At 45.2% G+C, this 13,579-nt stretch overlaps 1 protein-coding gene and 1 non-coding gene across 6 annotated transcripts in view; one reads left to right on the top strand and one right to left on the bottom strand.

Moving 5' to 3' along the window:
• Window positions 1–13,579, bottom strand: part of CNR2 (cannabinoid receptor 2) — a 45,170-nt gene continuing 31,591 nt past the window's right edge. For 2 of the 5 annotated variants that reach the window (XM_063784774.1, XM_063784781.1), the window contains exons 2-3: window positions 8,971–9,071; window positions 2,552–5,140 (exon numbers count right to left, since the gene is read on the bottom strand). In XM_063784774.1, coding sequence (XP_063640844.1) covers window positions 4,013–5,095 — 1,083 coding nt within the window. In that variant the 5' untranslated portion in view covers window positions 5,096–5,140; window positions 8,971–9,071 and the 3' untranslated portion in view covers window positions 2,552–4,012. Of the gene's footprint in view, window positions 383–2,551; window positions 5,141–8,970; window positions 9,072–12,624; window positions 12,925–13,579 lie in introns of those variants that run through there. The other 3 variants (XM_063784776.1, XR_010147731.1, XM_001166334.6) reach the window with 3 other exon arrangements.
• On the top strand, window positions 11,733–11,834 carry LOC112207518 (small nucleolar RNA U13). The gene has a single exon (XR_002941955.1). It is a non-coding gene; the product is annotated as a small nucleolar RNA U13 (small nucleolar RNA).

Below are 13,579 nucleotides of genomic sequence, written 5' to 3'. Positions count from 1 at the left end.
CTAGTAATCGGTTTGCATAGTGGTCTTTAATGTTACAGAGCTTGTCTTGGGGAAGATAAAATGGGACATTGTGATCTTCAATTTATTTCTCCTTATCCACATAACCAAAATGTGAACCTGCAGGGACAGGTGAGAGGCACTGATGTAGAGTGGACAGAACTGGAAGTTAGGAAACCTAGGTTTGTTGCACTGGACACCATCTCGTTTGTCTCCCTGAGCAAGTCTTGTCCACTGTCTGGGCCCATTTCCTCAACCAAACAACAAGGGCAGTTCTCAGTGATATCTAGGTCCCTTTTGCACCCTTGTTCTCCTCCCTCATAAGCTCTGCTTCTCCACTTAAAACAGACATAGGGGCTGGGAGTGGTGGCTCACACCTGTAATCCTAGCACTTTGGGAGGCCAAGGTGGGTGGATCACTTGAAGTCAGGAGTTCAAGACCAGCCTGGCCAATATGGTGAAATTCCATCTCTACTAACAATACAAAAATTAGCTGGGCATGGTGGCAGGTACCTGTAATCCCAGCTACATGGGAGGCTAAGGCAGGAGAACTGCTTGAACCCAGGAGGCAGAGGTTGCAGTGAGCCAAGATTGCACGCCACTGCACTCCAACCTGGGTGACAGAGTGAGATTCTATGTCAAAAAAAAAAAAAAAAAAAAAAAAAAAGCAGAAATACAGTGTGGTTGTAAAAAGAGAGAAGTAGAAATTGTGGAGTTGCGTTTGATCAAATGATTTTTAGAATCTAGTTTTATTCATTCAAGAAGTATTTACTCAGTGCTTGTTTGTGCCAGGCACTTGGGCATTTTCTTTGCCAAAATGAGAAAGGATTCCACCGATGAATAAAGAAAGGCATGCTTCAACTTTAAGGAATGACAGTATATAAACATGCAAATTCACTTTTAAACATTTATGCCACTTGTTTGCCTTACAAAAAGATTGGTGTCTGGATTAAAACAAGATTTGATTTTCCAAAACATACGTCAGAGCTTTTCAGAAACAGTTCAGTTCCACACATATTGACCAGATCCCTTCAGATGCGCTGCTGGGTCCTGACTGAGCACTGGGGATGCAGAGGTCAACCTGGAGCTCATCTTGTTGAGGGAGGATAAACTAGTGACTGCCACTCAACGCAGCCCAGTGGGTGGACTTTGTTCCTGGGTCTGTACTGAGTTGAATAGTGTCCGCCTAAACTTCTTGTCCACCTGGAATCTGTGAATGTGACCTTATTTGGAAACAGGGTCTCTACAGATATAATTGGTTAAATTAAGAGGAAGTCATACTATTAGGATTAGGGTGGGCCCAAATCCAGTGACTGGTGTTCTTAAAAAAAGACACCAGGCCGGGTATGGTGGCTCACGTCTGTAATCCCAGCAATTTAGGAGGCCAAGGTGGGCGGATCACTTGAGGTCAGGAGTTCAAGACCAGCCTGGGCAAGATAGTGAAACCCCATCTCTACTAAAAATACAAAAATTAGCCGAGTGTGGTGGCGGGTGCCTGTAGTCCCAGCTATTTGGGAGGCTGAGGCAGGAGAATCACTTGAACCTGAGAGGTGGAGGTTGCAGTGAGCCAAGATCATGTCACTGCACTCCTGCCTGGACAACAGAATGAGATTCTGTCTCAAAAAAAAAAAAAAAAAGACACCAAGAGACACAGAGGAAATGCCATATGAAGACAGAGTCAGAGGTAGGAGTGATGTTTCCACAAGCCAAGGAATGACAGGGACTGCCAGAAGTTGAAAGAGTCAAGGAATAATTCTCCCCTTAAACTTTTGGAGGGAGCAGGGCCCTACCACACCTTGATTTTGACTTCTGGCCTCCAGAATTATGAGAGAGTAAATTTCTGTTGATAAGCCACTGGATTTGTGAAATTTATTACAGGAGATTAATACGGGGCCATTTAATAAAATGGAGTATATTGAGAATCTACGATGAGTTAACTTTGCAGCAATCTGATGCTACAGGTAGCTAATATTATCCCTAATGAGCAATAATCAAGCAGAATTTGACTGAACTAGGCCAAAAGGTTAGTGGTTAAGAGGGCAGGCTTTGAAGTCAAACAGAACTAGGTTGGAGACCTCAGCTCTGGTACTTAGCAGGGTGACCTTAGACAAGTGACTTTGCATCTTTGAGGTTGCCACATCTGTAAAATGAAGATAACTAAGACCTTCTTATTAGGTTGTTGGGAAACATGAAGTGAAATAAGGCATTTAAAAACACTTAGCCCCCTGCCTGGCACATAGTAAAGGCTCAATAAAAGTGAGCTGGCACATGGTAGGTCTACCCTACCGTTTACTGAGTTAACTCAATTAATCCCTATTACATGACATTACCCTGCATATTTCCTTTGTTGTACCACCTGTAATTATCTTCTTTATTGACTTATTGGCTGTCTTGCAAGCAGGATATAGACTGTAAGCCCCATGAGACACGGGCACAGTCTCATTTATGGCTGGGTACTCAGGACCCTGCACAGAGCCTGGCTCATGTTTATGAGATGAATGAATAAGTGAATAGCTAGTGGATATTTTGTCTTGAAAGTATTAAACGAAGACATGTTTAACCAATATCTTTCATTTTATTCCATTTGAGGTCCCAAATAATTGCATTAGAATTCCTCTGCAATCTTCCTGCCGCCAACAATTTCTCTTGTTGGCTGTTTTAGGCTCCTCTGGGAGGAACCCAGCCTCCCTCATATGAAAAATGAGTACCCTGGGATCTATTTTATTTTATTTTTTTGAGACAGAGTCTTGCTCTGTCACCCAGGCTGGAGTGCAGTGGTGCAATCTCGGCTCACTGCAACCTCTGCCTCCAGGGTTCAAGCAATTCTCCTATCTCAGCCTCCCGAGTAGCTGGGACTACAGGTGCCTGCCACCATGCCCTGCTAATTTTTGTATTTTTAGTAGAGACAGGGTTTCACCATATTGGTCAGGCTGGTCTCAAACTCCTGACCTCAGGTGATCCACCTGCCTTGGCCTCCCAAAGTGCTGGGATTACAGGCATGAGCTACCATGCCTGGCCCCTGAGATCTTTAAAATCATGGAGCTATATTCTAGCTGGGGTCAATAGACTGAAATGTCAGCCCCATACCTGGCATATAGGAAGGACATTTCCCCTCCTCCCACTTGCTCTGCTTATTATATGTAATAGGGGTGTGGAGGAGGCAAGGGAGCTGAATTGGGGGCAGATAGGGGAACAGTTTGGGGATTTATACAATCTTTGTGAATATCTTCCTTTTTTCTTCGAGTTAGGTTAGACTAGGACATTGCCTGCTTCCAGCAGCACCACCAGGACTGCTGCTGGAAGGACTTCAGAGGGTCAAGAAAATTCTCCAAAGATTTTTGTGTCTCAGGCGATCCCAGCCTCCTCTGTATTTCCAGGGACCTGAGGTTACAGGTGGGGATTATCAGAATATCAGAGAGGGTCCTCGCCCAAACAACAGGATGCCCCAAACTGAAGGCTTGTCATTTATCTCTGAAAGAGGCAAGTCAACACCTTAATCCTCATCATAGCATCGTTCTCGGTCCTCAGTGGCAAGGGTGACTTGAAAGTGGGGCCTTTCATAGCTCCAGAGCCAAGGAGGCCTTGACAATTAGGCAGGGAGAAGACCCGGATGTCCATCCCATCTGATACCCTGACTTCCCAAGAGAACAACCCATTCTTCTCAGATTTCTCCCAAGTCCCTCATTGCTGGGCCTGGAGGCTCGCTTTGGCTCCTGTGGTCTCTGGAGGATGCAGGCATGAAGCCTAACCTGACTTGTACTGAGCCTGTCCCAGGCCTTTTGTGTCTCGCCCACCTGGCTACTCCTCGTGGCCCTACCTATCCAACAGACTGTGTGCAGGTGGGCAAGGCCAGGCTGTCTTCCAGGAGTCAGTCCCAACACTCATCAGCAAAAAGGGGTCCGTGTCTAGGTGCCTGGGACTGGTTTAAGTAAGAAGAGAGTGCCAAGACCCCTGTCTCTCCTCCAGGGAGTGAATTGATTTCTGACTTGAGTTGTTTAAATTGGGAAGAGGCCTCATCAGCAATCAGAGAGGTCTAGATCTCTGGAATCTGGCCACGGAGTGATTTTCCCATCAGCCTCTGTCTCGGTGACTGAGGACCTCGGGGCTTCTTCTTTTGCCTCTGACCCAAGGCCCCTCACACACTTCTTCCAGTGAGCCAGGCAGTGATGGGCAGAGGAGCGGATCTCTCCACTCCGTAGAGCATAGATGACAGGGTTGACCATGGAGTTGATGAGGCACAGCATGGAGCAGAAGGCAAAGGCCTTCTTGACCTGGTCACTGAGCGTAGTGGCCAGGCTGTGGGCCATGAGGGCCAGCACTGGGAACCAACAGATGAGGAGCACAGCCAGCACTAGCCCCAGGGTCTTGGCCAACCTCACATCCAGCCTCATTCGGGCCATTCCTGGCACCTGCCTGTCCTGGTGGCCAGACAAGCTGGCTACATGCTGGTGGGCCTTCCAGAGAACATGCCCATAGGTGTAGATGATTCCGGAAAAGAGGAAGGCGATGAACAGGAGCCAGCTCAGCAGGTAGTCATTGGGGATCAGTGGGAAAAGCTCAGAGCAGGGCCTGGGACAGCAAGTCCATCCCATGAGGGGCAGGTAGGAGACTAGTGCTGAGAGGACCCACATGATGCCCAGGGTCACCAGTGCCCTTCCACGGGTGAGCAGAGCTTTGTAGGAAGGTGGATAGCGCAGGCAGAGGTATCGGTCAATGGCGGTCAGCAGGAGGCTACCCACAGAGGCTGTGAAGGTCATAGTCACGCTGCCAATCTTCAGCAGGAAGACAGCCTTGGAATCCACACCATGGAAAACATGGAAATTCACAAAGCTGCATGCAAAGACCACACTGGCCAGGAAGTCAGCCCCAGCCAAGCTGCCAATGAACAGGTATGAGGGCTTCCGGCGGAGCCGGTGGGAGGACAGGATCAGATAGAGCACAGCCACGTTCTCCAGGGCACTTAGCAGGCCCAGAAGAGTGCACAACACAGCAACAGCTGTCTTCTGGGGACCACTCAGGATCATGTAATCCTTCATAGGGTTGGAATCCAAGCCATCCTTGGAGCCATTGGCTATCTCTGTCACCCAGCATTCCTCCATGGGGTGGGCCCTTCAGATTCCACTGAGCTTGTCTAGAAGGCTTTGCTGCAGTACAATGAGAAGAAGAAAATAATCTTTTTCAGTAAGCACAAGAATGACCTCACCTGATAACTGACTGTAGCCAAAACTGCTACCTGTATGGATGGATTCTATGTGGGAAAATCAGTTTCTGTTTTGTTTGCCTGTATTTTGCCCTTTCTCCATGCAAGCGGGAAGCCAGATCTGTCCTGGCTGCCTCAGGGGAGGTACGTGGGAATGCAACAAGCAGAAGTGACCTGTGAGATTTTTGGCCTTCCATTTTCCAAAAGACTAATCCTAAGACTTCCTTTTGAAGCAAGGGAAATACCAAAAGGTCAAAACCAAGAGGAAATCAAAACCAAGAAGAAATGGAATCTAGAGTGATAAGGTTGAGGGTTTTTTTGTTTGTTTTACATTTTGTTTTGTTAATTTGCCAATTTCGGCAAGTAAAGTACTGAAGTTTTAACAACTATTTGGGGATGGGATTTATGAATTTGGCTTAACATCAAGTGATGGGAAGAGAAAGTACAGAAGATTAAACAATTTATTTTATTTTAATTTGTATTTATTTATTTATTTATTTTTGAGACAAAGTCTTGCTCTGTTGCCCAGGCTGGAGTGCAGTGGTGTGATCTCGGCTCACTGTAACCTCTGCCTCCCAGGCACAAGAGATTCTCCTGCCTCAGCCTCCCAAGTAGCTGGGACTACAGGTGCCCACCACACCTGGCTAATTTTTGTACTTTTAGTAGAGACCGGGTTTCACCATGTTGGCCAGCTGGTCTCGAACTCCTGATCTGAGGTGATCCACCCACCTCAGCCTCCTAAAGTGCTGGAATTACAGGCATGAGCCACTGCGCCTGGCCAAAACATTTTATACTAGATAAAATATAGGAGTCCAGTTAAATTTGAATGTTGGCTGGGCACGGTGGTTCACGCCTGTAATCCCAACACTTGGGGAGGCTAAGGAAGGCGGATCATGAGGTCAGGAGATCGAGAACATCCTGGTTAACATGGTGAAACCCCGTCTCTACTAAAAATACAAAAAATTAGCTGGGTGTGATGGCACGTGCCTGTAGTCCCAGCTACTTGGGATGCTGAGGCAGGAGAATTGCTTGAACCCAGGAGGCAGAGGTTGCAGTGAGCCGAGACTGTGCCATTGCACTCCAGCCTGGGCGACAGAGCAAGACTCTGTCTCAAAAAAAAAAAAAAAAAAATGAATGTCAATAAGAAGTAACTTTTTAGTATATGTCACAAATATTGAAGAAAAAACCCTCAGGAACCTAGATATTGTATGGTTTATTATTAGACATTATTAGAAAGCAAACTAAACATTTATTTGGAGCAATTCACTTTCTAAACAGGTTGTATAGGAATACCACATATAAAGGCCCGTGAAATTTGAGTTCACAATGCAAAATGCATAAGGAAACATGAGCAAGAGTCAGCAGAAACGTCAGACAGTAGAATTCCACTTTCAATAACTTCATATAATTCTTGGGTATACCTTAAAAAAAAGTCTGATATAAAAACAATAAAGAATTAAAAACATGAGTACAGAATGAGAGATTGTTTCTGGGTAGATCTGAAAAAGATTCAAGTAGAATTTCTGGAAGTCAAAAATAAAATCATTGAAAAAAGAGATCCTTAAGGGATGAGTTAAAGAGCAAAACAGAACAACTGAAAAGCATTGATCTAGAACGTAGATCTGGTGGCCGGGCACGGTGGCTCACGCCTGTAATCCCAGCACTTTGGGAGGTCGAGGTGGGTGGATCATGAGGTCAGGAGATTGAGACCATCCTGGCTAACACGGTGAAACCTCGTCTCTACTAAAAATACAAAAAATTAGCTGGGCGTGGTGGCAGGTGCCTGTAGTCCCAGCTACTCAGGAGGCTGAGGCAGGAGAATGGCGTGAACCCGGGAGGCGGAGCTTGCAGTGAGCCGAGAGCCGAGATGGTGCCACTGCACTCCAGCCTGGGCAACAGAGCAAGACTCCATCTCAAAAAAAATAAAAAGAAAAAAAAGAAAGTAGATCTGGGGCTGGGCACAGTGGCTCACGCCTGTAATCCCAACATTTTGGGAGGCTGAAGTGATGGATCACCTGAGGTCAGGAGTTCAAGACTAGCCTGGCTAACATGATGAAACCCTGTCTCTACTAAAAATACAAAAATTAGCCGGGCACGATGGTGGACACCTGTAATGCCAGCTACTCAGGAGGCTGAGGCAGGAGAATCGCTTGAACCCCGGATGCAAAGATTGCAGTGAGCCGAGATCGCACCACTGCACAGCAGCCTGGGTGATAAGAGTGAAACTCCATCTCAGAAAAAAAAAAAGAATGTAGCTCTGAAGAAATTTCTCACAATGCAGAACAAAGAGATAAAGTGATGGAAAACAAGAAAGAGAAGTTAAGAGTTATGAAGGATTGAGTAAAAATGTTTATATCTCAGAGGAGTGTTAGAGAGGATAAACAGAGAAAATTGGTGGTGGGCAATAGTCAAAGAGGTAGTAGTAAAGAATTATCCATCCAGCCTGGGCAACATGGAAAAACCCCATCTCTACAAAAAAATACAAAAATTAGCTGGATGGTGGTGCATGCCTATTGTCTCAGCTACTTGGGAGGCTGAGGTGGGAGGATCACTTGAGCCCAGGGAGGCCAAGGCTTCAGTGAGCCATGATCATGCCATTGCACTGCAGCCTGGGCAACAGAATGAGACCCTGCCTCAACAACAAAAAAGAATTATTCAGGATCCATGAAAAATAAGACTATTCAGATTTGGAAATCACAGGGAACCCAAAGCAGAATTTTTTTTTTTTTTTGAGACAGAGTTCCCAGGTTCAAGTGATTCTCCAGCTTCAGCCTCCTGACATAGCTGAGACTACAGGTGTGCACCACCATGCCCAGCTAATTTTTGGTATTTTTAGTAGAAAAGGGGTTTCCCATGTTGGCCAGGCTGGGCTTGAACTCCTGGCCTCAGGTGATATGCCCACCTCGGCCTCCCAAAGTGCTGGGATTACAGGCGTGAGCCACCACACCCAGCCCCAAGTAGAATTTTTAAAAACACATTCCATGTTCATGTATATCATATAGCATACATATCAGAATACCAAAGACAAAGAAAAATATAAGGCAGTAAGAATGAAAAGACAAATTACCTGTAAGAGAACTATAATTAATTTTAAGAGCAGATTTCTGATCAGCAACAATAGAAGCCAAAAAATAAAGAAAAAACTGTCAGTCTAGAATTTTATACCCAGCTAAACTATCATTCAAGAATGAGGTCTAAAAAATTCAAAGAAAATTGTTCACTAACAGACTTTCACTGAAGGAACATCTAAAGACTGTGCATTTTAGAAGGAAATTCAACCCAAAGGGAAGAAAAGAACGGCAAGAAAGAATAGTGAGCAAGTAAGTTGACAAATATGAGTGAAGAAAAGCAAATGGCTTTATAAAACAACAATGATAATAGTGAGTAATTTACGCCCGTCTTTACTAAAAACACAAAAATTAGCCAGGCGTGGTGGTGTGCACCTGTAGTCCCAGCTACTCAGGAGACTGAGGCAGGAGAATTGCTTTAACCTGGGAGGCAGAGGTTGCAGTGAGCTGAGATCATGCCACTGCACTCCAGCCTGGGTGACAGAGTGAGACTCTGTTTCAAAAAACAAAACCAAACAAACAAAACCAAAGTGGAGACTGGGCACAGTGGCTCATGCCTGAAATCCTGGCACTTTGGGAGTCCAAGGCAGGAGGATTGCTTGAGCCCAGGAGTTCAAGACCAGCCTAAGCAACATGGTGAAACCCATCTCTACAAGAAATAAAAATTTAGCCAGGCATGGTGACATATGCCTGTATTCCCATTTACCTGGGAGGCTGAGGTCAAAGGATTACTTGAGCCAAGGTGGTCCAGTGTGCAGTGATCTACGATTGTGCCACCACACTCCAGTGTGGGTGACAGAATGAGACCTTGTTTCAAACAAAAACAAAAACAAAGTAGAAATAAAATTGTGAATGACAAAAATGCAAGACAAGAAAGAGATGAATAGAGTTAAAGCTTTATCTAGGAAGTGGGTAAAGACATTGATTAATTTTAGGCTTAAAAAAAAAACCAGGCATCATCTCTTATCTGGTTTATTGCAATAGCTTCCTAACTGGGCCCCCTGCTTTTAATCAGGCCCATTTCTAATCTAGTTTCAACATAGCAGTCAGGGTGATCCTTTAAAAATATAGGATCTTGTCATTTCTCTGTCCCAAACCCTGCATAGCTCCCTAGTCCACTATGTAAAAGCCAAAGTCCTTAGTGTTATGGTCCCTTCTACCATGATTCCCTTGGTGACCCAGCTTTAGCCACATTGGCTTCTTAATCAGTCTTCTCTTCAGCTGCAGGTCCTTTGCACTGGCTGTTCCCTTTTCCTGGATCACCTTTCCCTCAACATTTACTTGACTTGCTCTCACCTTGTTTAAGTCTTTGCCCAGATCTTACTTTTTCAACGACACCTACCCTGACTACCCCATGTAATACCCTAACTCATCCCAACTTCCAACTCTTTTTTTTTTTTTTTTTTTTTGAGACGGAGTCTCACTCTGTCACCTAGGCTGGAGTGCAGTGGCACAATCTCGGCTCACTACAACCTCCGCCTCCCAGGTTGAAGCCTTTCTCTTGCCTCAGCCTCCCGAGTAGCTGGGACTACAGGCGCATACTACCATGCCCGGCTAAGTTTTCATATTTTTAGTAGAGACGGGGTTTCACCATGTTAGTCAGGCTGGTCTCGATCTCCTGACCTCGTGATCTGCCTGCCTTAGCCTCCCAAAGTGCTGGGATTACAGGCATGAGCCACTGCACCTAGCCCAACCTCCAGCTCTTTTGCTTCTCTTTACACTGACCTCGTCTTTATTTTTTCCATATCACTATCACCTTCTAATATATAAAAGGTATTATTTTTAGTTTTTATTTTTTTGAGATGGAGTTTCACTCTTGTCACCCAGGCTGGAGTGCAATGGCGTGATCTTGGCTCATTGCAACCTCCGCCTCCAGGGTTCAAGTGATTCTCCTGCTTCAGTTTCCTGAGTAGCTGGGATTACAGGTGCCTGCCACCAGGCATGGCTTTTTTTAATATATATATTTTTAGTAGAGATGGCGTTTCACCATGTTGGCCAGGCTGGTCTCAAACTCCTGACCTCACGTAAAGTGCTGGGATCACAGATGTGAGCCACCACACCCAGCCTATAGTTTATATATGTAATTTAAATATAAATTAACATATTACATATAATTTAAATATAATTATAAATATAAATTAATATAAAATGATCTGTTGTATAAAATTGTATTCTGACCACATAAAATTTATTTAGAAATTAATAATTAAGGCTGGGCGTGGTGGCTTACGCCTGTAATCCCAGCACTTTGGGAGACCAAGGCGGGCGGATCACCTGAGGTCAAGAGTTAGAGACCAGCCTGGCCAACATGGTGAAACTCCATCTCTACTAAAAATACAAAAATCAGCTGGGCATGGTGGCAGGCACCTGTAATCCCAGCTACTCGGGAGGCTGAGGCAGGAGAATCGCTTGAACCCAGGAGGCGGAGTTTGCAGTGAGCCAAAATCACACCATTGCACTCCAGCCTGGGTGACAGAGTGAGACTCCGTCTCAAAAAATATATATAATAATAATAATTTTAAAAAATTACTGGTTGGGCATGGTGGCTCATGCCTATAATCCCAACACTTTGAGAGGCCGAGGTGGGCAGATCACATGAGGCCAGGAGTTTGAGACCAGCCTGTCTCTAATAAACCCCATCTCTACTAAAAATACAAAAATTAACCAGGCCTGGTTGTGCACACCTGTAATCCCAGCTACTGAGGTGGCTGAGGCAGGAGAATCGTTTGAACCTAGGAGGCGGAGGCTGCAATGAGCATCACTACACTCCAGCCTGGGCGACAGAGTGAAACCCTGTCTCAAAAAAAGAAAAAAAAAATTGCTAGGCCGGGCATGGTGGCTCACACCTGTAATCCCAGCCCTTTGGAGGCCGAGGCGGGCGGATCACCTGAGGTAGGGAGTTCGAAATCAGCCTGACCAACGTGAAGAAACCTCGTCTCTACTAAAAATACAAAAAATTAGCCGGGCATGGTGGTGCCTGCCTGTGATTCCAGCTAGTCGGGAGGCTGAGGCAGGAGAATCGCTTGAACTTGGGAAGGCGGAGGTTGTGGTGAGCCAAGATCGTGCCATTGCACTCCAGCCTGGGCAACGAGAGCGAAACTTTGTCTTAAAAAAAAAAAATTACTAACAAAGTTCATAGGTATGGATCTTTTTCTTGAGATGGAGTCTCACTGTTGTGCCCAGGCTGGAGTGCAGTGGAGCGGTCTTGGCTCACTGCAACCTCCACCTCCCAGGTTCAAGTGATTCTCCTGCCTCAGCCTCCCAAGTAGCTGGGATTACAGGTGCCACCACGACCAGCTAATTTTTTTGTATTTTTAGTAGAGATGGGGTTTCACCATACTGGTCAGGCTGGTCTCGAACTCTTGACCTCAGGTTATCTGCCCACCTTGGCCTTCCAAAGTGCTGGGATTATAGGCATGAGCTACCGTGCCTGGCCTCAGGTATGGATCTTTAAAAACACACTTCGGGATCCCTTCGTAGTTCATAAGCGTGATGACTGGTTTTCACGCTCATGTGTGAGATGTTCCTCCCTCAAACCTATGATGACATTGTCACGTTACCAGTCTGATGTGTGAAAAAAGAAAAAAAGACACACTTTTGAATAATTCCTGGGTCAAAAATTCATAAAGGCGATTAGAAGATACTTGGCATTGAATGACTATGAAATTGTGAGACATTAAAATGTGTGAGATTCATCTGAGTCGTATGCAAAGGGAAATTTACAGCTCTAAATGCTGATACTATCAGGCGCGGTGGCTTACGCCTGTAATCCCAGCACTTTGGGAGGCCAAGACGGGTGGATCACCTGAGGTCAGGAGTTTCAGACTAGCCTAGCCAATATGGTGAAACCCCACCTCTAGTAAAAATACAAAAAAAAAAAAAAAAAATTAGCCCTCATGATGGCTGGTGCCTATAATCCCAGCTACTTGGGAGGCAGAGGCAGGAGAATCGCTTGAACCTGGGAGGCGGAGGTTTCAGTGAACCAAGATTGTGCCACTGCACTCCAGCCTGGACAACAGAGCGAGACTCTGTTCTCAATAAATAAATTAATAATAAACGCTCATACTACAAGATAAAAAAGCCTCATGAGCTCATCATGCAACTCATGAAATTAGAAGAAGGGCCATGGCATACATTCAAAGAAAGCAGAAGACAGAAATAATAAGAGCAGAAATTAATGACATGGCAAAACTATAGGGAAGAGAAAGAACTGACAAAGTCAAAGCTGGCTGTTTGAAAAGATTATAAAATAGATGACCACAGGCAAGATTACTAAAGGAAAAAGGAGAGCAACCACAATGAAGAAAAATACAGGGCATGAGAGAGAAATGGTCAATAATCCTTTGAAAAGATGCGTAACCTCAATAGTAGACAGAGAAATGTGTTTCACTCCCATCAGATCGGTAAAAAAGTAAGGCTGACAATACTGAGTGCTGGAGAAGGCGTGGAGCCAAAAGAACTCTCATTGCGATGGGGGTGTAAGTTGACACAGACACTTTGAAGAGCAGCTTGGCAAAATCTGGTGAAGTTGATGATACATCAATTGCAGTCCCGGGAATACGTTCTGGAGGAACTCCTGCAGGTGCGTCCAGGGAGGCATGTACAAGAATGTTCTCTTTGGCATTTTTGAAATAGAAGAACAATTCTAAATGTCCATCAACTGGAAAATGGATAAATAAGTTGTAATACAGTCATACGAAGGAATACCACAAAGTGGTAAAAACGTGCCAACAATGATGAATCTTAAAAACACAGTGTTAGGCCGGGCGTGGTAGCTCATGCTTGTAATCCTAGTACTTTGGGAGGCCGAAACAGGCGAATTGCCTGAGCTCAGGAGCTCAAGACCAGCCTGGGCAACACGGTGAAACCCCGTCTCTACTAAAATACAAAAAATTAGCCAGGCATGGTGGTGTGCCCCTGTAGTCCCACCTACTCGGGAGGCTGAGGCAGGAGAATCGCTTGAACCCGGGAGGCGGAGGTTGCAGTGAGCTGAGATTGCACCACTGCACTCCAGTCTGGGTGACAGAGCAAGACTCCATCTCCAAAAAACAAACAAACAACAAAAAAACAAAAACAAAAAAACCCCCCACAGTGTTGGGCCAATCCCTTGTAAAGCCTAATCCTTAAGGAGAGTTTAGAGGATTTATGAGTAGATAAAAGTGAAGAGAACTTGCAGGCAGCAATATAACATTTTAGAGAATCTGGAGGGATTTTCCCCAGACTGGAGTTGAAAACCGAGCCTTGCCTGAGGCAAAAGGAAAAATCTGTGCCTCTCTGTAGACATCTTTATGTCTTTTTTGTTTTTGTTTTTGTTT

Source organism: Pan troglodytes, chromosome 1, assembly GCF_028858775.2.
Source record: "Pan troglodytes isolate AG18354 chromosome 1, NHGRI_mPanTro3-v2.0_pri, whole genome shotgun sequence".
Taxonomy (NCBI): Eukaryota; Metazoa; Chordata; class Mammalia; order Primates; family Hominidae; genus Pan; species Pan troglodytes.
This window is presented reverse-complemented; position numbering and strand designations above follow the sequence as displayed.